At 26.2% G+C, this 24,081-nt stretch overlaps 5 protein-coding genes across 17 annotated transcripts in view; 3 read left to right on the forward strand and 2 right to left on the reverse strand.

The window, feature by feature from the left end:
- The window catches only part of LOC122850235 (calcium-activated potassium channel slowpoke), a 43,102-nt gene extending 32,718 nt beyond the window's left edge, over positions 1-10,384 (reverse strand). For 8 of the 13 annotated variants that reach the window (XM_044149345.1, XM_044149339.1, XM_044149338.1 and 5 more), the window contains exons 1-6: positions 9,922-10,365; positions 7,542-8,116; positions 1,885-1,946; positions 1,478-1,577; positions 1,138-1,401; positions 890-1,057 (exon numbers count right to left, since the gene is read on the reverse strand). In XM_044149345.1, the coding sequence (XP_044005280.1) occupies positions 890-1,057; positions 1,138-1,401; positions 1,478-1,577; positions 1,885-1,946; positions 7,542-7,844 (897 nt within the window). In that variant the 5' untranslated portion in view covers positions 7,845-8,116; positions 9,922-10,365. Of the gene's footprint in view, positions 1-889; positions 1,058-1,137; positions 1,402-1,477; positions 1,578-1,884; positions 1,947-7,541; positions 8,117-9,921 lie in introns of all 13 variants that reach the window. The other 5 variants (XM_044149349.1, XM_044149346.1, XM_044149350.1 and 2 more) reach the window with 1 other exon arrangement.
- An 86-nt stretch (positions 10,385-10,470) lies between these two features.
- Positions 10,471-13,137, forward strand: LOC122850255 (set1/Ash2 histone methyltransferase complex subunit ASH2). Its single transcript, XM_044149382.1, has 5 exons — positions 10,471-10,618; positions 10,756-10,995; positions 11,064-11,590; positions 11,669-11,877; positions 11,948-13,137. The coding sequence occupies exons 1-5, from the start codon at positions 10,596-10,598 to the stop codon at positions 12,761-12,763; spliced, it is 1,815 nt and encodes a 604-aa protein (XP_044005317.1). The 5' UTR covers positions 10,471-10,595; the 3' UTR covers positions 12,764-13,137.
- Positions 13,101-13,801, reverse strand: LOC122850306 (DNA-binding transcriptional regulator BolA). The gene is made up of 3 exons (XM_044149466.1): positions 13,665-13,801; positions 13,304-13,584; positions 13,101-13,229 (listed from the first exon to the last, which is right to left on the reverse strand). Exons 1-3 carry the CDS (start codon positions 13,696-13,698, stop codon positions 13,149-13,151), a joined length of 396 nt encoding a protein of 131 aa, XP_044005401.1. The 5' UTR covers positions 13,699-13,801; the 3' UTR covers positions 13,101-13,148.
- Positions 13,802-14,039: 238 nt separating this feature from the next.
- LOC122850251 (putative uncharacterized protein DDB_G0282133) lies at positions 14,040-17,683 on the forward strand. The gene is made up of 4 exons (XM_044149376.1): positions 14,040-14,663; positions 14,758-14,942; positions 15,052-15,210; positions 15,301-17,683. The coding sequence occupies exons 2-4, from the start codon at positions 14,766-14,768 to the stop codon at positions 16,921-16,923; spliced, it is 1,959 nt and encodes a 652-aa protein (XP_044005311.1). The 5' UTR covers positions 14,040-14,663; positions 14,758-14,765; the 3' UTR covers positions 16,924-17,683.
- A 412-nt stretch (positions 17,684-18,095) lies between these two features.
- On the forward strand, positions 18,096-23,976 carry LOC122850291 (acidic leucine-rich nuclear phosphoprotein 32 family member A). The gene is made up of 6 exons (XM_044149449.1): positions 18,096-18,627; positions 21,217-21,360; positions 21,454-21,781; positions 21,859-21,938; positions 22,036-22,141; positions 22,212-23,976. The coding sequence occupies exons 1-6, from the start codon at positions 18,580-18,582 to the stop codon at positions 22,271-22,273; spliced, it is 768 nt and encodes a 255-aa protein (XP_044005384.1). The 5' UTR covers positions 18,096-18,579; the 3' UTR covers positions 22,274-23,976.
- The last annotated feature ends 105 nt before the right edge of the window (positions 23,977-24,081 follow it).

The following is a 24,081-nucleotide window of genomic DNA, read 5'->3' on the forward strand; positions in this document are numbered from 1 at the left end:
CACCATGCATCACCATTCAAACAAAGCATTCATTTATTTATGCGTGATGAATATTTATTTTTATAATTACACGAAGTATTAGATTAAAATGACTTTATTTTTTTTTTTTTTTTTTTTGTAGTATAAATACCGTATGCGGAATGTTGACTATTTATGCACTTTGTATAACAGAGCATGTAAAACGAACGACCGCGAGGGTGTATTTTTGATATTTTTAAATTTTTGATTCCCAATCGATGTTACAAAGCGCCAGCTTTTATTAATTTATTTATTTAATATATTTTGTCAAGGGATTGATGATATTATATTTATTATTATTATTACCAAATAAAATAATATTATAAATTTAATAAAATAAAATAATAAAATAATAAAAAAAGATCGTTCGTTCTGCAAGCTCACGAAATATTTATTTGGAATATATTATAAATCAAATGAAAAAGAAAATTTCTAAAATCAAACTGTCTGTTTTTCAAGTGATATATTTAAAAAAAAAAAATTACACAACTGCGGTAAATATAAATATATATATTTATATTTAAATTGAATTTTTTACTTGTGAATGACAGCTGGATTTTTTCTTTTTCATTTTTTGACACTATACCCAATGTGACACATGGCACGGAAGATAAATGTAGAGGTTGAAGGAAGGGAAAAAAAGAAAAAAAAAAAGAAACGATAGGGAATATAGTGAAAGACGAAATCCAGAGACTGTGGATTGATAGAAATAGAAGTTATTATGCAGCATGGTGACAAATTATCATCATCATGAATATTTTCCTTACTCGATAAATATTTTTTTTTGTGGTTTATTTTAAATGGTTTGGCAATAAGTTCATGTAGTTAATATTAATGAATATAAATACATTGAAAAAAATGAATAGCTTACCAAACCGACGAGTAGAAAAAATACAAGGAATGTGCGGCCAAGAACAGTTTGGCAGTAAACATCACCATATCCAACTGTTGACATTGTCACAATCAAAAAATAAACACATGTCCAATATGACAATGGCTGTGGATTTAAAAACTCGAATGGATCTCCAGAGTTTTCAAGCTTTAAAAAATTTAAAAAATATATACAATTAATATGATTACCTATATATATATTTAAATAATAATATATAAATTTATTACCAAATGAATGATGCCAGCAGCAGTCAACCAGACGGATATGAATATGGAGACGAGTTGAGCGAGACGTATGGAACTTGATGTTTTTAGAATGTTGAGGTACTGGAGAATATCTGGAACCGTCATCAGTCGTAGGGCACGAAGAAATCTAAGCCCGATCCACGTCCGATCAAGATATATCGAGACGAAAGACGGTGGTATCGTAAAATAATCAACGAATGAATACATCTCCAGCATGAACCACAGCTTGTCACTGGCGGCGATAAACTATAATACATAAATTAATTAATAATTCATCAATTTTCATGTTCATTTTAATTAATATACAAGACTTGCTACTTACGCGTATAAAAAAGTAGACCATAAAAAATATATTGAAAGCTAAGTCTATTTGCTGAGTTGTATTGTTGCTCCACTTCTGGCAGCGTTCGACCTCCTCACTACAACATTTCGACGAGACAATCAAATTCCTTGCCTTTTTTTTAAAAAAAAGCATCAAAAAATAGATCAAAGATAATAAAAAAAAATACTATATATAGAGATAAATTTTTTTGGAGCCATATAATAACCGAATGTCGATATTGGCACAGTGCCTTCAATTTCAAATATCAAAAAATAATATATATAATGCATTCAACCATAAAATTTTTATTACAAAACTACTGCACTTCAAAGCATTTGTACTATTGATTTTATTAATTTATGACTGTTGAGCTATAGAAAGAGCTAGAAAATGTCGGGTCAACTTACTTGGAGGCATCAATAAAGTATATTACAAGTGATGCTATACTGAGAATGAACACCAGTACCACCTGTAACGAAAAAAAAAAACGAAAAATTCATACATAAATTATTTTTTAATTAAAAAAAAAAAACTCATTTTATAATTTACAAATAATAATAGTCTAGTGAATCTCATTGGTCTAATCGTTTTGTGTCATGAAATCACAAAGCTTCTGTGAGTCAACATGCTTATTGTTATTAATATCATTTTGACAATATTAATCCTTGAACACGTGCCAAATTGGTAGCCTGAGAATAATTATACATATATGTACAAAATAATAATTAAAGATTATTAAATCAAATAATTAAAGAAAAATTATTTATATATATATATATCAAACAAAGTAGAAAGACTCGAACAAAAAAAGAAAAAATTACATCAACATTATAAATGTGTGATTATTTAAAATTAAAATTTATTTTTTTATCATGATGATAGTAGTTCAATGTGTCTTATATTGTATGATAATTTGACATGCGCGTGCGTCAATGCGCCATCCATGACACACAATCTATATAATCTCTCTCTCTCTGTATGTGCATTGTGGGTCAGGACTCAACCACCACACCACCACCCTAGATCCAATCGAAGGCAAACAAAACGTTGAACTTTGTTAATAATGTTGTTGGCCTAGCAAATGTATATTTTTTTAATTTTAAAATATTTAAAACTAAGAAAATATTTTGTCTTTAATGTGTATTCACACTCTTGAAATATTATTTGCTACTCTAAATTTGAGATCAAAGAAAGCAAACTCTCAGAGCTATATAAAACTTTATAGCTCTCTTCTGTCTTTTTTTTTTCTATTTTTCTCTTTTTTTTTTCTTGCTTATCTGACTCAGTAATATCCACGAAATTCAAATATCTTTTGAAGAAACTAAACACTATTTTAATATCAAACGTAATAATTCAACTGATTTTAATCAGCATTAAATATTATTGCATAATATAGCTTATTTTTTCTATCATTCTAATTTTCATGTTTTTATTTCAATATGGACATTTTGAAAAATAAAATAAAGTATGTCATGGACATGTAAATAAGTTATCAAATTGAATCGAATATAATGAAGCCGTTGTGGATATATAAATGTACACGTAGTTACCTCGATGTAAATAAATAAATGTAATATGGTTATAGTATATTTTTTTGTTGCTATGAAATAGATGATAGTTTTGGTGGTGGTGGTGGTGGTGGTAGCGATCGATTATACCCTGGCATTACTCCAGACACACGTAACAACTCGTCCACATAATATTTAACTATGTCGAAAATTTACTTTTTTTTTTTTTTTTTCTTCATGTTACATTTGTATTATTAAATTAATATTTAAAAGAATACTTTTATCTGCTGATGGAATTGATTTAGTGCAAAATTTATCTGAGGAAGCCAGCAATGATAATATATTTGTCGTTTTTATTATGAAATTTATATTTTATTAGTTTGTAAATATTTTATTGTCAAGTGAATGGGATTTTTTTTTTTATTTAAAAACATATTAGCTGTAGAAAAAAAATTAAAATTCAAAAGTAAAAACTACTAATTTCAGATTAATTAATTTTCTTGTCAGTAAAAAAAATATAGGAGCCAGATTTTTAGTGGACCAACTTTTCTATATTATTTCTAGATTATTCTGTTAAATTTTCGAGCAAATCCTTTTTTCCGTTAATTAATTATTTTCTTTCTCACTAAAAAAATACATCTCAAATTTTCAAGTAATTCCAATCTGAATAAATAAACTCAAGGCTTTTTTTTCTTTTTGTTTTTGATAAAAAAAAAAAAATTATTCATGAAAATAAAATGTCAAATGGTGTGAATTTATATGTGGATGTATATATAAGTTATACGAACAAGGGTAATTAGTATGTCGAACACGACCAAGGTATGCCAAGTATATCATCAACGATAATTATCATTACCTCCTTGATTTATATTAGCAAAAAAAAAAAAGAGTCATCAACTTAAACTTAAACTCAAAATAATATATTTAATTTATTATCACGTAAATCAGTTTGCATTCAATTTATTAAAAAAATATCTTGTTTTTATGATTGCAGCTGTATGTTATAACTTATAACTTATGTATGATCATTAAAATTTATTTGATGACATCGTAAACACGTAATTGAATCATCATTTTTTATCATCAATATAGCCGCACAGCAATTCGGACATTTAAAAATAAAATAATGAATAAATAGTATAAGGAAATGAAATATTATTTAATTTTTTAAAATGTCATTAAGCTGTGTTACAACATTTGTACAATGACATCGATCAAAAAAATATATATATAAATATGAATTTCAAAAGTTGAAAAATATCTTTAGGCAAAAGTGACGTAAGTTGTTTGACGAAAAAAAAATAAATTAAAAAGTCAAAATGATGAAGTTTTTGCACACTCGGCTCTCTTTTTAATGCTGTATATATATATCTCAACTTGATTATCATCATCATCATCATGATCTTCATCGTCATCTCATGTGTGTTTAAAAATAAAACAGAGTTGACTTAAAATAAATTGGTGTATATTTTAGCGTGGGTCTTGGAACATCACTGACGAAATACAATGAGAAAAATATTCCATATTATATTTATTAATATACCTTATTAGTTTTATCAATTGTTGTTGTTAAAAATTTAAAATGAAAATTGACAGAGACATTGTTCACATGCCGAGTTTTATTATTCAAATAAAACATGGAGAAAAAAAATAAATTCAAAATGCATAAACTATTGACTGAGATGTTTGAAATATGCTAATCAACAAACTCTTCACAATATGTTGAACAAAAAAAAATATATATGCACAATAAAAAAATGTGTCACGATAAAGTCAGACTGACACGTGTTTTTTATTTTATTTTATGTACACATGCATAATGCGGTAAGCAAACTTGTAATATATATTTATTTTTTGTTTATTCCAATTTTAAATAAACGTATGTATATTAATAATAAAATTTTGGAAAAAAAAGGAATTTATCCAAGTAGTTTATCTTGAACTATTTATATAAAATTAAATCAAATTATAAAATTTATTTTTTTCATTTTATTTTTCTCTTGTAATAGCCAATTTGTTTGAATAAAAAAATAAATTAAATTAAATTAAATAACCTTGTTGTTTTGGCTCATTTAATTAAATTTTATATTAATTGTTTTTTAATTTATTATTTAACGATAATTAATGGTTTATTTTTGATATTTTTTAGAGAGATTATATTTGACTAGAAAAATAAATTTAAAAAAAAAAAAAAAAAACCATTGGGATAATACCAAGTCAAAACAAATAAACTAATAAGATTAAATTATTGAAAACAATTATGTAAAATGTAATTATTCATATTTTATATTTTTTCTCACTCAAGATAAGTGGTATGACAAATCTGTTACATTCTTGGAAAGATCCAACTGGCAAAAAGCCAACTATCACACTAGCCACTTTTCTTCCAAATATGATCAACTTTTTACCCAACTAAATTTCACAAACACAAAAAATATATCAAAATTTATCTATTTTCAAATAATTTGTCTATTTTTTATATAGATAATTATTTTACTAATTTATCCCGATATTTTTATGTTCAATTTATAACGACAATTGCAGTCAGATAAAAAAAAAAAAAAGTATATAAACATATTAAATCCTATCAAGTTGAATCGTATTTTAACCCCAATGACCTTATGAGACTTGGCAACAGTGAAAATGAGACTCGTTTCTCTCTCTCTTTCTCTTGCAAATAGCAATTTGAAAATATTTTTTTGGCAGTGTTTCGGTGGAATAAGACATCCGCACTGGGATTATACACGAATGATCATCAGTGTATTTTAATTGCCAACGTATTTGAGATATTTTTTAAAATTACATATTGTACTAGCAGTACCTTGGGAAAATTAATTTAATTACCACAAATATATAAAATTAAATTTGCAATTATTTATTGTGTCATTTGAATGATAAAAAAACATGAGGTTTCTCTTGGAAATTATTACTTTTATTTTTTTCTAAAAATTTTCCTAATTTTTCATTCTCGCCTGATTATCAATGCTCTATTAAAAATATATTTTATTGTTTATTAAAACATAGTGGCAAAATAATAATGCAACAATTTTTATCATTTGTTTTTTTTTTTTTTTGGCAGTTGGATTTTTTTTTTACCTGCGAAAATGAAAATATTTGAAAAAAAAAAACTTGGCAACAATTGTTGGTAATATTATAAAAAGACAATGAATCGATCAGATAGTCAGTATATGAAAATGTTAAAAATGTAAATTAAAGATCATTTGATGCTATGAATAATTGCACGTGTACTTTTGAACACCCGAGAATTCAGAGACACATTTTGCATTGTGTCTATAAATAATATTTGTTCAGTGAAAAAAAAAAAAATATAATAATAAAAAAAAACTCTAAATATAAGAATAAAATATCTGGTAAAAATTCAAAGGTCCAAGGTTGTGATAAATTTACAATGTCATCAAGTGACCAAATAAGAAAAAATAAAAAATAAAAAAAACATAAATATATAATGCATGACCTTTATTGCATTTCAGATAAATTTATACGTGGCACACTTGCAAATTCGATATAATATATAATACAGAGATGTATTTCGACAAACTAAAATCGGAAAATATATGCTGCTGCAGTAGAGGGCCTGATATTGAACACAGGAAATTACATGGCAAGTTTAACGCTACGCTTGTGGTATCCCTCGCGGTTTTCATATCCGCCAGACTATTGCTTTACCTTTACTACTACAACCACCATCATCATCATCATGAAATACTTTGAAATATACATGTTCAAATTATTTACTCTGCAGAGAGAGAACGAGAAAATACTGGCGACAATCCTCAGAGACTCACAAATATCTCATCAAATTATTTATTGCTTTGTTTATTTTTTTTATATTAAATTTTTGTAAATACAAATTAAGCATATGTATTTATTTATTTATTTTTTTCAAAGGCACCTTAAACATAACTGTATCTATTGTCTTTCAACATTAGTCATTAGCCTTGCTGGCAGTTGATTGCCATTAGTGCAGCAAAGAAAAAAAAAAAAAAAAAAAAACAAACTCAAGGCTTAATGAATTTATAAATTTAAATATAAAAAAAAAAAAAAAAAAAGTCTATTGTTGGAATAAAATGTTTAATTGGTCAAAACTTTAAAAAGCAAGATATTTAAAAAGATGTCATGTCAAAAGAGAGTATCAGAGCTTGCAAAGAGAAAAGCTTTCAACAAATAAAATGCGCACGCGCTATATATGCGTAAGAGGAAAATATATAAATTGAAAAAAAATAAAAAAAAGTAGATAAAAAGCATCAAAGCATATAATAGAAAATAAAAAATAAAAAAAAACATAAAAACTTATTGTCGAGTTGGTGCTCTTTTTTTTATGATGACTAGTCAGCCAGTGGCGACAACCTGTCTAACCTAGTGGCCCAAAAGTGGGTCACCAATGCGACAAAATAAATAACACAAAATTTATCTCACCATTGAATCCCCCTAAAAATATACTTTTCTTCTCGAGACTAGACGACGACGCTCAATATTTCATGTTGTTTTTTAAATTATTTATATGAATTATATGATTTAATAAAAAATATACTTACAAGAATACGTCCAGTTGTTGTTTGTCCTGATATAAGTTCACCAGCCCAATCTTTAGCCTCTGTCATAAACGTACCCTCAAATTCTTTGCCTTGTCGGGCGGCTTTTTGTTCTTTTTGTTTTGGATCATTTGGACCAAATTCAGGCTCTTTACGACACCAAAGAAATGCAAATGCCCGCCATAATAGTACAATAAGCAGTCCAGCGAGAAAGGTGAATATGCTTGAAAGTAAAAAGCACCACCATTTCCGTTCAAGGAGGCAGTCGTCTACCGGAGGCCGCTCGGTCGTCTCTTCGCACGTCATTCCGGCAGATCTCTGCCCCCCGTATCACACATTCACCGGTCTCTTTGACCAACCTGCATCACATCCAGTTCACTCTTAATTCTATGATGCTTCATAATTTTTTCACAATTTTTTTTTTTTTTTTTTTCACTGTTTTTATTTTATTTGTATATTGTCATTTAAATAATAATTATTATCACCACTAATTTTCACAAACACACTTTATTATAGTAATTTAATTACTTTTTTTTTTTTTTTTTTCCTTTATCCTCTTTGTATATATTATTTATAACCTTGGGAAAAAAAAAAAAAGAAGATAACAAAAAATTAGATTTTAATTTGAAATATTAGAAAAAATATATATACCACTCTCTCTCACATACACACACACATACACAAATCCCGCTTGCGCTTTCCACGTCCCGTTGACCCGGAAGTCACAGGGTTGCGCGATTCGTTTTGCTCACTATTTAATATTACCTATGCTATATATATCAACCAAATAAAATCATTTTTTCCAAAATAATCATTATATATGAAAATAGGAAAAGCTATTGATATAAAAATTAATTAATTATTTTATTTAATTAAATAAATTCTGTGCGTCAATTGAACACACTGGCCTTGGCTCGTGGCAAACATCAGAAGAAGGAGGTCGTCGACGAAGAACAAGGACGATGAAAGCCTCTATAACTTTTCAAAAAAAAAAAAATGAAAATAAAAAATGAACCTTTATTTTCCTCCCTCTCTTCCTTCTTCTCTTACTTTATCTACCCTCTTGTGTCCCTCTCTGTGATCCTCTTGAGCACGGCAACAAGGACTTTACTATATATATATTGTCAAAATGTGTGCTCACGTCATGATTGTCGAATAATAATGCTACTGCTCTCAAATGACAACTACTCACTCATGATGAATCAACTCTATACTACAACAGCATCACTTTTTTTTTTCAATAATAACAATTCACATTTATCTATGAAAAATAATCATTACCCAGTAACCTAAAGACCCAAAGAAATTAAACAAATAAAAAAACAAAAATCACTCACTATTTTTATTGTATCATCATCATTCGAAAATCATTAAATTGAAAGAAATCACACAATAATTTATTTAATTGAAATTATTGAATGAGATTACTCGAGCTTTTTTTTTTAAATATTAAATGTGTATATATATAAAGTTATTATTTACCACGCCACGACACCGCGCGGTACAACCGACGACAACCAGACACAACCAAGTGGTACCCAACGAAATTTAACCAACACTGCGTCAATCAATACGCAACAATGGACCGGGACCAATAAGCTCAAAGCTTTTCCTGACGTAGAGAAACGGGCGCCCTCTCTTCTACACAACATCAATATATATACATATAGGTATATATATTAACATTAAAACTATTTTGCGCCAGCGCTCTTTTTCATTTCACATTTTTTGTATATATATAGCTACTATGTATATGAAGTTTTATAAAATAGACAACTATTTCTATATGTATCCTCTCTTACTACTACTGGGCTTTTTCATGTTCCATCTATCTATCCTAGCATGCTTCAAGCTACTTGTCACTGTTTGGCTTGTCTATATAATAACTATATTCTATACACAACACAAACAAAACATACCCTCCTCTACTCACCCTCATCCCACCCTCGCCCAACATCGACTCACCTAATTTTTTTTTTTTTTTTTTCTTTTCTTTTTACGCCATTTTATTATTGTTACTATTATTATTTTTTTAATGACAATGAGCGAGTGTGTGGGGTTATTTACTACAGTGACATACTAACAACCCCTCACAATTTTTATCACACAAATTATTTATAATGTATTTTGTGGCCACCACGACATCAGGTACACGCATTCAATAAATTCCATGCATAGGGGGTTATTGACTTGACTTGAATTTTCTTTTTTCTTTTTGCCCTAATTTTTGTTGGTATTATCTACACGAGTGTGTAAAAATAAAATTATAAAATTTATTTATTTATTTTCGCGTCGGCGTTTTTAGCATTCTGTCATTTGCGCGTGCACAAAATAAATGATAAATTTGATATAGGTATATTATATATATGTTATTAATACATACGATTTATTTGGATTTATATTTCCAAGAAGAGACACACAGTTGTCTTTAATTTTTCAATCGCAAAATTATACATTGAAATATTTTGTGGTTGTCGTAAAGTTGGCTGATTGGCCGATCTTTTTATATACTATTTTTAGCATTGCTCATGTTGAATAATTAACGCCTGATTTTAACAGCTAAATGACATTTTTTTTTATTATCATTTTTTTTTTTTTTTTTTTCGTACAGTTAATTTATTTTTTTGACATTGTCATTTGTCAATTTGTAACACTGATTTTATTTATGACATTTTGAATCACGATTAAACTAATTTCTAACTATTTATCATTCAACAATGAAGATGATGATGGTTAAAAAAAAACGAACCATGAGGATAACAAATAACAACTGACTGAAGTCTAAACAACCGCAAGCTCCGATATTCTTTACTTGTTTTCTACATGAAATTTGAATGGACACTGACGCCTGCGTAAAAATCTCTCTTTTTTTCTCTCTTTCAAAAAAAAAAAAAAAACAAAAAAAGTTGTAGATGGCACCACCACCATACGAACAAAAATACCAAAAATAACACAATGCCTACTTCAAAATAGACATTTATTTGTTGTTATTAAATAAAAACATTTAAATTATAATATTTAAAAATAATAATAATAATAGTAATAATATAAACAACAATGGCTGAAGAAACAATTGACGTGTATGTATTTTTAAATAATAATGATGATTTTATGTTTTTTATTTTTGACTTTAATAATATTTGTTTACAATAATTTAGAGTCAAAAGGTTATGTTTGATAAATATTTAAAAATTAATTTGTTATTGATATTATGTAGACCAATTGAAAAGCCAGAAATAATATCTGAGGATGTTGAAATGAAAGATGTTTCAAAAACTCCAATTGATGATAATGATCAAGTTAAAGTAACAGAGACAACAACATCAACATCAATAACAACAGTATCAACAATAACAACAACTACAGATGATGCCGGTGACAAAACAATTGCTCGTACAACATCAACAACAACAACAACAACAACAACAAATGGCAATGAGAATGTCAATTGTTATTGGTAAATAATATTATAATCTTGTGTGTATGTATGTTGTTGTTATAATAATTGATTAAATTAATTTACAGTGGAAAAGATAGAAATATTGGTATTGTGGAACTACTGTGTGCTGCTTGTTTTAAATGGTTTCATGATACTTGTGTAACATGTCAACTTGGAAAACTTGTTCCATTTATGCTAAATTATGTATTTATGTGTAAAAATTGTTCACCAAGTGGTTTAGAAACATTTAAAAAAAATCAAGCACCATTTCCACAAATGTGTGTTACAGCAATTGCAAATTTACTTCAATTATCACAAAAAGATAATGAACAAAGATTATTATTTCACAAAGATAGAGATATTATACCATTTATTGAACTTCATTGGGAAAGTATAACGACAATGCCCAGAAGAGTAACACAATCATGGCATGCTACAATACACAGAGCTCTTATTAAAGATGTTGGTACATTATTTACTGTTGATGATAATAATACAGAAGGTCAATTATTTGGATTAATAATATCTGATTTAACACTTGTTAAACCAAATTATGAAGCAATGATTAAAGGTGGTCAGCTAAAAATAACTGAAATGGGAGTACAACATATTGGTATGTTGAATTTTTATTTATTTATTTTATTATATTTATTAATTTGAATTAATTACTATTATTACTATTGACAATTAGTACCACTTGGAAGTGGTTTTAGAGGAAGAAATGCCAAACGTAAATTTCCTGGTGAAGGAACTGGTGCTGGACCTGGTAAAAAAGGACGTGGTTCTGATTTATCAACACCAAAATTACCTGCACATGGTTATCCCTTAGAGCATCCTTTTAATAAAGATGGTTACAGATATATACTCGCTGAGCCAGATCCTCATGCTCCATTTAGACAGGTATTTTTTGCTTATATTAATTATAAAAACAGTTTATTAATTTATATTAATAATTTTTTTTTGTTACAAGGAATTTGATGAGAGTAGTGATTGGGCTGGTAAACCAATACCTGGTTGGTTATACAGAGCATTAAGTCCATCAACTGTATTATTGGCTCTTCATGATAGAGCACCACAATTAAAAGTTGCTGAAGATAGACTTGCTGTTACCGGTGATAAAGGATATTGTATGGTTAGAGCAACACATTCTGTAAGTCGTGGTACATGGTATTGGGAATCAACAATTGAAGAAATGCCTGAAGGATCAGCAACAAGACTGGGCTGGGCACAAGAATATGCAAATCTTCAAGCACCATTGGGTTATGATAAATTTGGTTACTCATGGAGATCAAGAAAAGGCACAAAATTTCATGAAAGTCGTGGTAAACATTATAGCAATGGATACAGTGAGGGTGATGTGCTGGGATTTTTAATTATTTTACCAGACACACATGATTCATCACATATTCCAAATACATACAAAGACAGACCACTTGTTAAATTTAAATCACATTTGTATTATGAAGAAAAAGATCAAGTACCAGAAGCACTTAGAGCATTAAAAAGTCTTTCAAGTAGTCAAATTATTTTTTATAAAAATGGAGTTTCACAGGGTGAGGCATTCGTTGATATAAATAAAGGTGCTTATTATCCAACTGTATCTATTCATAAAAGTGCAACTGTCTCTGTTAATTTTGGTCCAAATTTTAAATTTTCACCACGTGATGTTGCCTTTCGTGGGATGCATGAAAAAGCTGAAGAAGCCATGGCTGAACAATCACTTGCTGATATGCTTTATCTTGGAGACAATGAAGGAAAATTAAGACTCGATACATTTACATTATGACATTAATGAAATTTTTTTTTTTTCGTCCCCATTTTCAGTTATTAATTATTATTATTATTTTTTTTTTTTATACATTATTATGTAATTATTATTCAATATGTTTCAACAATGAAAAATCAAACAAAAAATAATGAGTAATTATACAAGTAAACAATTCATTTGTAAATGAAATATTTTATAGCATGTTGTCTTTTTGACAAAAAAAAAAAAAAAATGATAATTAGTTTTTCCATTTTATAAAAATCAGCTGAAACAAAAATCATTTTTTCTTCCCATTGTAAAATAATAAATAATCATCGTCAATATTTTATATTTAGAAAATAAACAAGTATATATTTACAAAATAAATAATTAAACTGATAAATATAATATTTTAATTGATATTTTATTTTTTAAATCCACCAAGACATGTTGGACTAGGTGATACTATTTTACTACTCTCTTCCCATTGTGCTGGTGTTTTAGCCTTCAATAATAAAAAAAAAAAACATTAAATTAAAACAAGTTAACAAAAAAAATAGTAAAATAAATAAAACTCACCTCAATGGACAATGCATGAACACCATTTTTTAATTCATCTTCAAGCAATCCATTGATTATTCTATGTCTTTTAATCAAAGTTTGATTGTCAAATTTTTCAGACACAACAACAACTTTAAAATGTGTCTCAGCTCCTTTTGGAACATTGTGCATATAAGATTCATTATAAACAGCAAAATAACATGGTTTTAATGCATCTTCAATTTTTTTTCTAATCATTGTTTCAATTGGTTTATCCATACTCATTTTTCTAATAATAAAATTCAAGCTACTTGATAAATCTGTTGACAAAATAAATTCAAAAAATTAATTACAATTATTCAAATTAAATATATTACCTATATATTTTTAAAAAACTCACTTGATTTAGTAATAATTTGATGATATTTAAACATTTGTTTATAATGTCAATTTTTTTTTTTGTGTTATATCAAAGCAATATATCAGCTGATTCAAAGCTGATTATTTTTTTTTTTATTTATATTGAGGTCGTCATTCCACCACTATTTCCATCGGTTGGTAAATTAAAAAGTCAAAAATATATATATGTAATGTATTTTTGCTATAGTTTATGTAAACAGCTCTCTCTCTCTCTCTCTCTCTCTCTCTTTCTCTTGATGCTGTTTTGAAGTAACAACGAGAGAGAAAAAGAAATAAATAAAATAATCTTTGCTCTCTCTTGCACTTGTTGAACATCATACATCTAAATATAACAAATAAATTCATCTCTCTCTTTTTTTTATAATACCCCCTTGTCTTCACTCTCTTCAGTTTGTATAATTCCAATTTTCTGTTGACCGTTTACAATCGTATTATTTACGTTGAAAAAAATATATATAAAACATATATACAATATATACATACATATATATAAATATTAAGTATACAGCCAACTAAACGTCTAGAACAAGACCTTGGTTCTCTCCAGTTGTTTGTGATGATTATCTTGTGTATGTACAATTTAATAATTAATAAAAAAATATGGATAAAAAAAGTGAACATTGTCTGTAATGTAGACAATATTAATATACAAATGATTATTAATAATATTCCCTAGTTGAATATTTTTTTTTTTTTTTTATTTCAAATCAAGCTTTGTTAATATTTTTATAAAAAAAAAAAAACGAAAAATAATAATAAGTTAATTAATGTGTCTATGTTGTGTTCAATGACGCTTTATCATCATCATCAACATCATCATCAACAACAACTACTTGAACATCAAACTTTATTTCAGCTGTCAAACAATTTTTAAATAGTTTTTTTCTTTTCTTTTATATAATTTATTTAAAATTCAGCCAATTATTATTTTAAAAATATATATTAAAAAGTTGACAAGATTAATTCAATGATTAATGAGGTATGTGTTGCATTAATTAATAAAATATTATTATTATTATTATTATGTCCTCAATTAAATTTTTAATGTTGTTGTTGTTGTTGAATTTTAACAGAAATAGCAATGGTTGAAATGGAAAAAGAGTACATACTTCAGTGGTCTGGCCATGCTGAACGTATCACTGAAAAATTACGCCATTATGTATCAAATCAAGCACTCGTTGATGTTACATTACTTTGTCAAGATGAAAAATTACGTGTTCATAAGCTGGTACTTGCAGCAACATCTGAATATTTTGAGGTAAATATAAAAAATAAATAAATAAATAAATATTTCATAATAATGATAATAATAATAAGAAAATTGTATAATGGTTTATTTTTATTTGACACATGTTTATTTTTGTTAGGAGTTATTGGAGCAAGATTTGGGTCAGGAACCAATAATACTTTTGAAAGATTTAAATTTTGATATTTTAAAAGCAATGGTTGAATTTATGTACTGTGGAGAAACAACAATTGCACATTGTCATTTACAATCATTACTAGATGCTGCACAATTATTTAAGGTAAAATGATAATTAACATTAACATTAAATATTATTATTTATTAGTAATTGTGATAATTAATTAATTAATTTATTAATTTATATCAACAGATTAAAGATTTAGAGTCTATTGTTAATTTTATGATGATGGATGACAATAAAACTGAAGAAGAATCAAATACTCAAGAAGAAGATTATGATTGTAGTTCAGCTAAATCAAATATAGATAGTAATACAGATGTTGCTGATGATGGTACATGTGTCAATAATTTATTTGATGATACAATATTAAAAACAAATGATGATGTATCAAGTGATAATGAGCGTAGTCATGATATCAAAATATTAATAAATGATACTGATAGTACAAATGAATTAATAACCAGTGAATCAACATCTCAATCAGATAGTAATTCTGATAATGATAATGATGAAGATGAAGATGATGATGAGGATAATGAGGATGATACAAAATTAATAAATAGTCATTTAGATTGTCATGAATTATCAAGTGAAGTTGGTGAATGTTTAAAAGTATATTCACACAAAAAACGTACATCAATTGACAGTAAAACAAATTCAATGATGATTGATAAATATCCTGATCCAATATCATCATCATCGTCATCATCATCAAATGAACTTGCAACAAATTGCATTGATTTATCTTGTGATACAAAATGTGATACAACATTACCATCAACACTTGAAATGCAAGTTACTGATAACATATGGAATCTTGGTAAATTTATTAATGATAAAAATAAAAATACAAATGATGATTTATTTAAAATGTCAGATTTTTCAACACACAGAAAAATTAATGAATTATTTTCAATTAGTAGCTGCAATATATCAAATAAAAGACCACCAGTTTTACGTAGAAGTGTTAGACTTAATAATAATGATGATACAATCAACAATAATAATATCAACAACAACAACAGTGAATTAAATAATTTAAAGAAAAAAGTATTTATTAAGAAAAATTTTAATTTAAAAACATTAAAATCTAAAAGAAAAAATAAAGAGTCTGATGAAAATAATATTAATTTGAGAAAACCAGTTAATAATAATAATAATAATTCAAGATCACTGAGAAGTACAAGTAAATTAATTAAAAAAACAAATTCATATAATAAAATTGTTAAAGATGATAAAACAAAAACAATATCATCTTCATCCACATCATCGTCTTCATCATCATCATCATCTTCATCATTATTAAATAAAAATAATGAAACATTTGTACCAATGAAATTAAATACAATAGCAAGTGTTGATCGTTCATTGTGGGGTGATATGTCTGATGTTATTGAATACAGTGAAAATAATAATAATAATAATAATAATATATTGAATGAATATTCATCAAGCAAAGAAATACCATTTGCATTGGGTTTGTTACCATTGAGAGCAGCATTAGAAAGAATGCAAGCAGCACTTGATTATCAACCACGTAAAACTCGTTCATCAGTTGCACCAACAACAACAACAACAACAACAAAATTTGATACAAATAATACATCTAAAAGAAAAACAAATTCTTCAAGTGATAGTGATACTGGATCACCTAAAAAACAAATAAACACTGAATTTATTGATAATTGCACAAATATTTTTCATAAAAATATCATAAATGAATTGTCTTCCCAACAAATACATCATCATCATCACCATCATCACCATCATATCAATGCAATTATTAATCATACAACACCAGTCAAACGATGACACAATTATATTATATTATTATTTATAAAAAAGAAAATTATATAATATATTTTTTATGAATATTGAAATTTATTATTTTTTTTTTTTTTTTTTCCATTTTGAAATATTTTAAGCTAGGTGCAGGATTGATGGTTATTTAATTATTTAATTAATAATTAATTAATTTAGATATAATAATGCGAACAAATTAATTATATTTTAAAGCTCAAGTGCATTTTAAATTTAAGAAAAATTGAAAAATTATATATGAAAAAAAATTGTAAATATATATATTTTTATCATTAATTAATAATATTATATGTTTGTTTAATTGATAATAATTTAATTTATCTTTTGCTTTATGAGATTTAAACAAAATATTTAAATAATTGAATTGTGATGTTTTTTTAGATTAATTTAATTTTAATCTTTAATCAATTTGTGCTGATATTTTTTTCTTTTTTTCGAATTATTAATAATTGTTAAATAACAAATGAGATATAAATTATAATGATAATAAATATTTTTTCAAGTAATAAAATTTATATATATGATATGGATAAAAATAAAGTTTATTTTTTTCACTAATTTTAGAATAAATAAATAAATAAAAAATCAACTCGTACTTGACTTTGGATTTAAAAAAAGATATTTTAATAATTCAAAGTGTAATGAATTATCAATGAGAGTGAGATGAAAATTTATTTCTATTTTCAGCTTTAAATTTTGATAAATAATAAAATTCACCTACGAAATTGAAAAAAAAAAAAAAAAAGAAAAACTATTGATTAAATTAAAAAAACAATTAAATATTAATAATCATTTATAAATAAGAAAATTTAAATATCCAATATTATTATCCAATAGATGTCGACTCATTGATATTGCAAATATTAAAATGGCGATGTAATATTGAAATGTAATTGGTTGCTCCAAAAGTAGAGCCAGACCATGTGTCTTTTATTTCCCGCCTTGACCGGTCTATAATCAATTATCAATATATTATTTATTTCTCTTTTCGTACTGTTATCTTTGCACCAGGTGCAACTCTCTCTGTCTGTCTACATATTTTTTAACATACAAATATCCAATAAGCAAAAAAAAAAAAAAAAAGAATATTAAACTGCTGCTGCTGCTGTTGGTTTTTTTGGAGTAGTACATAGAGTTGGTGGTTCTGTTTTCGCGAGAGAAAAAAAGAGAGATTAGTTATACACACACATTCATACACACATAACAATGATGAGTTGTTTGTAAAAAAGAGACAAATAGTTTAATCAAACAAATACAAAAAGAGAGAAAGAAATAGAATAGTCAAGACTCAAGTAACACACACTCGTGTTGTTGTCGTCGTCGTCGTCGTCGTAGTTGTGTCGTGTATTGTCGTGGTTCCCCGTCCGTCATATTCCCCCTGGTTTGAAAGCAAGGTTGCGGGACAGAGAGTTGGTTGAGACTTGAGAGAGTTGCTCATTGCTGCGACCACTACATTTACTAGTTTGTTGCGACGCAGGAAGAAACGGTGCAGTGTGATACACGGGTGTTCGTTTTTTTTTATTATTATTATTTTATAATAAAATATATATATCAATTAAATTATATTTTTTAATATAAATAATTAATATATATTAATTATTATTTAAAAAATTTTATTCACCAAGTAAGTGTTATACTTGTTCGGCCATGGAGAAGCGGATAGAACTTGAGAAAAGGGGAAGGAATCCCGCCGATGTAAGACACACATATTATTATTTTATTATATTTTTTTATATCATATATTTTTATTATTAAATAATATTTTATTTTTTATTTATTTATTTGTATTAAGAATTGTGCATGTGTCTGTTAATAACGATGATGATGATGATGATGATGATGATTGTGGTGGTTGTTGGTTGTCTATTATGTGGGTCGTGTGTATCCAATTAAAATTGTAACACAAAAAAAAATGTGGCTTAATTTTAATTAAATTAATTATCAAAGTATTCAAGATTATTTTCATTGATGTGTCCAGATTATAATAATGTAGGTATAATATATGTTAGTGAATCATTTGGTGATGGAGACATGATGATTGGGTCTCGATTGGCGTTGGGAGTACACGATTAAACAACGACAACATGCGACCAATTCTTCTTCCTTCTTGATGTAGTGATGGTGCACCTCATCGTTGTCGTTGTCGTTGCTTCATCTTCTTCTTCTTCTTCTTCATCTTTTTATATTAATTTTTTCAAAGGAAAAAAAAAATAATATATTATATATTTTATTTTAATAATATAAATATAATTTTAGCTTCATCAAAATTATACATAATGATTAATCAATGTGAGAGAGGACCGCGTGGCTTTGGTAAATCTCATTTGTGATGCCGACACGATTGAAAAATGTAGAGTAGTGAAAAGAAAAAAAAATTGAAAAAAAAAAAAAAAAATCAGGCATGGCGCGCGGTGTTATAATAAATTATTAACTTGATGATATTAAATAATAATGGAGTAAAATTTTATTTATTTATTTATTTCATTGCCATGATCAATATTTATAATTACCATGTGGCTATGATTTTTAATGAATTTTTTTATGTTATAAAATCACTTGATGCCGGAAGCATTAATGTAGAATTAAAAAATGGCTGAATCCAGGTGTTACACACAGCCATAATTGTATTTATCAAATCAACATGAAAAATATCAAAATTATTTACAGAAAAAATATTGATGATGACGAGCAATGAATACGTGTGTTAGTTGGTTAGATTGAGGGGTTGTTTCGAGATGATGATGATGATTATTATATGGTGACTGTTGGGCAATGGGATTGCGGTGTTGCAACAGCAGGTACCAACGACATCGTGTACGCCAATGCCCAACTAGACGACTCCTTAATGCGTAGTAGATCAATCCATTTTCATCTTGTTTATTTTTTACATTATTTTATCCTCATTATGACCTAGATATTTATTATTATTATTATTATTGAGGACAATAGATTACTGATTAGAGATAATTTAATCACGTGTTATATATTTTTTATTCAATTAAATTTTGAGTAGGTATATATTATTTCCGGATTGTGGCTGACCGGATCCACACCAGTCGACATACCTTTAAGACCGTTAGCATTCTTCAAATTATATACAACATTTTTTTAGTTGAATAAAAAAAAAAAAAAAATATTAATTAAATATAATATTTAAGTTTTGTTTGGCTAGACCTCGCGCCATAACTTTGACAGCGTGTTGCGCGTGTCAATATAATTTAGTGAATGTTTCCTAGATGATGATGATGGTGGTGGTGGTGGTGGTGTTGGGTAGCCATTGTTTGCCGGCATCAAAGTGAACATGTTTATGCTTGTCATGTAAATATATAAATGTCAATTTTTATATAAAAAATCATGACAATAATATTACCATCAACATACACATCATACATTCATTGAATCATTGTGTATTTAATATATTATTATTTATAAATATATATTATTTAAATGTGTGTTTATAAATATCATATGCAATGTGGCTGGTTAATTTTTAATCGGCCATATTGGACGAGTCCACTCTGTTGCCAAGTGTTGAACTTGTCGAAAAATAATCATCATAACATAAACACAAACACTTGATCAATCAACATCCATATTTTACATGACAATTCAATCAAATAATACTAATTATTATTATTTATAAAAATTAAGTAATAATAATTAATTATTGTCTGTCCTATCAGCATTATTTATTTATTTAATTAATTAATTAATTAATTAATTAATGTTGTCGTTGTTTTTGTTGTTGTAACGAGGTGTTGGAATATATTGGTTGGTGGCTATCCAGTATCCACATACATAATATAATATTTTTTATTGCGTGGGTGGCTGATTTCTATCACAGTAGCGTAACAAGTGCGTGGCGCGTGTATAAATATTATCATTATTATTATTATTATTATTAAATGCTGCAAACGTAAACAATTATTATTATTATTATTTAATATTTAATATTTTTAATATTCATTGTATAAATGTGTTGAGAGTTGTTTTTAATTTGTTAATTATATAACACAATGATAAAATTAATTATACTTTTATTTTTAAGATAATTATTATTACCATGGTGTTATTATTGATAAATCATTTTGACAAATCTGCATTGCGCATTGCTTTATATTTTGTTTAATAATTCAAATGAAAAATATGATATTTAATCTAATGAATTCCACGCCCTTCTCAAGCTTATCTTGAGCCCTTCTTCTTTTTTTTTTTTTTAACTGATTAATTTTTGTAAATAAATATTGATGAATATAAATATTTGTTTTTTTTTTTTGTTGACAGATTAAAGACCTTACACTTGACAATTGTCGGAGCACAAATATTGTAGGTTTGTCTGATGAATTTGTGGGTCTTGAATCACTCAGTTTAATAAATGTTGGTCTTACAAGTCTAAAAGGTTTTCCAGTCTTACCAAATCTTAAAAAGGTAAACTATTGATTTTATATTATTATTATTATTATTATATTTAAAAATAAAATTTAATATTTATTTATTTATTTATTATTTTATAATCAACAGTTAGAGTTGAGTGACAATAGAATCTCTGGTGGTTTGAATCTTCTCATTACAAGTCCAAAATTAACTCATCTTAATTTGAGTGGTAATAAAATAAAAGATCTTGACACACTTCAACCATTGAAAGATTTAAAAAATTTAAAGAGTCTTGATTTATTTAATAATGAAGCAACAGATATGGATAATTACAGAGAAAAGGTATTCAGTCTTATACCTAGTTTAAGATATCTTGATGGTTTTGATATGGATGATTGTGAGGTTGAGGATAGTGAAGGTGAAGATGATGAAGTTAATGGTAACGATGATGCCAATGATGATGACAGTGATGATGGTAATTAAATATAAAACTAAATTTAACTCTTCAATTAAAACAAAAAAATAATTATCATTTTTTGTGTGTTTGTTTAGTCACAGATGATGATGACGATGATGATTTAGATGAAGAAGAAGAACCATCATTAAAAATGGTATACAAAGATGATTTAGAGGTAAATATAATATTGATAAATTAGTTTTTTTTTTTTTTTTTTTTTAAATAATAAATAATGATATTGATGATAAATTAATGACATAAAAATATTCAAGAATGACAGTGATGAAGAAGATTACGTAACAGAACCAGAAGATGAGGCTGATGATGATGAGCCAGACAGTGATGAGCAAGATGATGAAGATTGTGATGTTGTTGAAGGTAATGAATATATATAAAATAAATATATAATTATTATTTATGTTAATTATTTATTTTTAATTGTAAATAGAATCAACAAGAGTCCAAGGAAAAAAAAGAAAACATGAAGATGCTAGTGAACCTGGTAACTAGAGACACGATAAAGAATGATTTTTGATGCTGTTGAATGAGTGTTAAATTCTTATTATATAAATATAAATAATAACAATAATTTCGTCGACGAGTGAGATGAACAGCTGAAAATCAAACAAATTTATTGACCGACCAATGACAGACTACACAGTTAATGGTGTGAATTTATCAGTAGGAAAAATGAAAATAAAAAAAATACAAAAATTAAATAAAGTAAAAATAAAATAAATATAAAATAAAAAATAAAAAATAAAAAACTAATTATCATGACTGAATAAAGAAAAATAAAATTGCCGAGGGCATGGGAGAAAAGAGAGCCGGAGATGGGGGTTAATAAATAATAATAATAATAAATAAAATAAAATAAAGAAAGGAGCATATTTGTCTGTTAGCTCCAGTCAGCCAAAGGCTGATCATGCTGGAATGCAGCCATCGTTACATTGTACAATTAAATAGACAACAAATTGACTAAAAAATTTAAATAATTAATAATGAGGAACAATATAAACTAAAAACTTTTTGTACAGGTTTTCACCAATGCAAACAATAAATATTAACTACATGATGAATGATAACTGTTTTTGGGACAGAAAATAAATTTAATTTTAGAAATTATTATTTTTTTTTTATTTTAAATAATTTCATTGATTTACACAAAAAATTTAATTTTTTTTGAAACAGCCAATCTCACTCGCGCGACGATTGGTCGTTAGTATTTTAATTTTTTTTTTTTTTTATCTAATTATATATCGTAATTATTGCTATTATTATTATTATTCTTATTATTATTATTTTGTCTAAAATTATCGCAATGTATAACATGATAATTATTAATTAATTAATTAATTGAAAAAAAAAAAAGCAAGAAAATAATAATGCAAATTCACATAATTTTTTAAGTAATAATAAATTATTATTATTTTTCTATTTCATCAACGCTCAATAAATTATTGTTGTTCAAATAATATTTTTGTTTTTATATATTATTATATAATAATAATAAAAGAAAAATAAGAAAAAAAAAATAAAATATATATATTGTGTACGTCTGCCAAAGCGACAATGATAATTTATTTATTTTTTTTTTTCTTAAAATGTACACTGAACAAAATCTTAAAAAAAAATAAAAAATAAAAAAAAAACAATATTAATTTCCTAAGTTTTAAATGAATGAAAATAATATCCATTGTAATTGAATTTTTTTTCTGTCTCAAAACTGTTGTTAAATCACAGCATAAATATATATTAATTTCGTAAAAAATATATTTAAAAAAAATGAAAAAAATATTTCGATATAGTTTAATTGAGAATGGTAAAAAAAAAATACAAAATAAATTTTCGAAAAATGAAAGTGATGATGAGGATAATAATAAGATGAAAAAAAAAAAAAAAAAAAAAAATTGTTTGATTAAGCTTAATGATTAAAATGGTAAAAGACTGGAGACCTTTTGGACGAAACTGACTGAAATTGACTTGAACATAAGTGAGTGGATGCTGGGATGTGTGAGAATGTAATAAATAATTGGTTTTATATTAAAAATAAAAATAAAAAAAATTAAACAAAGTATAAATAATAATAATAATAATGATAATTAAACAAAAAAAAAAAAAAAACAATTATGGTAGTGTCGAGGACCTGGTGAAAGAGACCTTGCTGCCAAATCGTTATGGCCTTATCCACATTTTTCCAAGACTTTTAAAAAGCAAATTATATTAGGTACCATTTGAAAAAATAAATAATAAATAATATTATTAATAAAAAATTAATCATACAGGTCCAATCAGTGAATTTTTTCGAGTCAACAATT

The sequence above is a fragment of the Aphidius gifuensis genome, linkage group LG2 (genome assembly GCF_014905175.1).
Source record: "Aphidius gifuensis isolate YNYX2018 linkage group LG2, ASM1490517v1, whole genome shotgun sequence".
NCBI lineage: Eukaryota > Metazoa > Arthropoda > Insecta > Hymenoptera > Braconidae > Aphidius > Aphidius gifuensis.

What these genes read in the sequence shown, in the direction of transcription:
- LOC122850291 (XM_044149449.1), top strand. Translation starts at nt 18,580, where the DNA reads ATGGAGAAGCGGATAGAACTTGAGAAAAGGGGAAGGAATCCCGCCGAT. An exon ending in TATACAAAGATGATTTAGAG is followed by an intron (nt 21,939 to 22,035) that starts GTAAATATAATA and finishes AAAATATTCAAG; the next exon opens with AATGACAGTGATGAAGAAGA. An exon ending in AGATTGTGATGTTGTTGAAG is followed by an intron (nt 22,142 to 22,211) that starts GTAATGAATATA and finishes AATTGTAAATAG; the next exon opens with AATCAACAAGAGTCCAAGGA.
- LOC122850255 (XM_044149382.1), top strand. Translation starts at nt 10,596, where the DNA reads ATGGCTGAAGAAACAATTGACGT. An exon ending in GAGAATGTCAATTGTTATTG is followed by an intron (nt 10,996 to 11,063) that starts GTAAATAATATT and finishes ATTAATTTACAG; the next exon opens with TGGAAAAGATAGAAATATTG. An exon ending in CTCATGCTCCATTTAGACAG is followed by an intron (nt 11,878 to 11,947) that starts GTATTTTTTGCT and finishes TTTTGTTACAAG; the next exon opens with GAATTTGATGAGAGTAGTGA.
- LOC122850251 (XM_044149376.1), top strand. Translation starts at nt 14,766, where the DNA reads ATGGTTGAAATGGAAAAAGAGTACATACTTCAGTGGTCTGGCCATGCT. An exon ending in CAACATCTGAATATTTTGAG is followed by an intron (nt 14,943 to 15,051) that starts GTAAATATAAAA and finishes TATTTTTGTTAG; the next exon opens with GAGTTATTGGAGCAAGATTT. An exon ending in ATGCTGCACAATTATTTAAG is followed by an intron (nt 15,211 to 15,300) that starts GTAAAATGATAA and finishes TTATATCAACAG; the next exon opens with ATTAAAGATTTAGAGTCTAT.
- LOC122850306 (XM_044149466.1), bottom strand. Translation starts at nt 13,698, where the DNA reads ATGTTTAAATATCATCAAATTATTACTAAATCAA. An exon ending in TCAAATTATTACTAAATCAA is followed by an intron (nt 13,585 to 13,664) that starts GTGAGTTTTTTA and finishes TTTTGTCAACAG; the next exon opens with ATTTATCAAGTAGCTTGAAT. An exon ending in TTCATGCATTGTCCATTGAG is followed by an intron (nt 13,230 to 13,303) that starts GTGAGTTTTATT and finishes TTATTATTGAAG; the next exon opens with GCTAAAACACCAGCACAATG.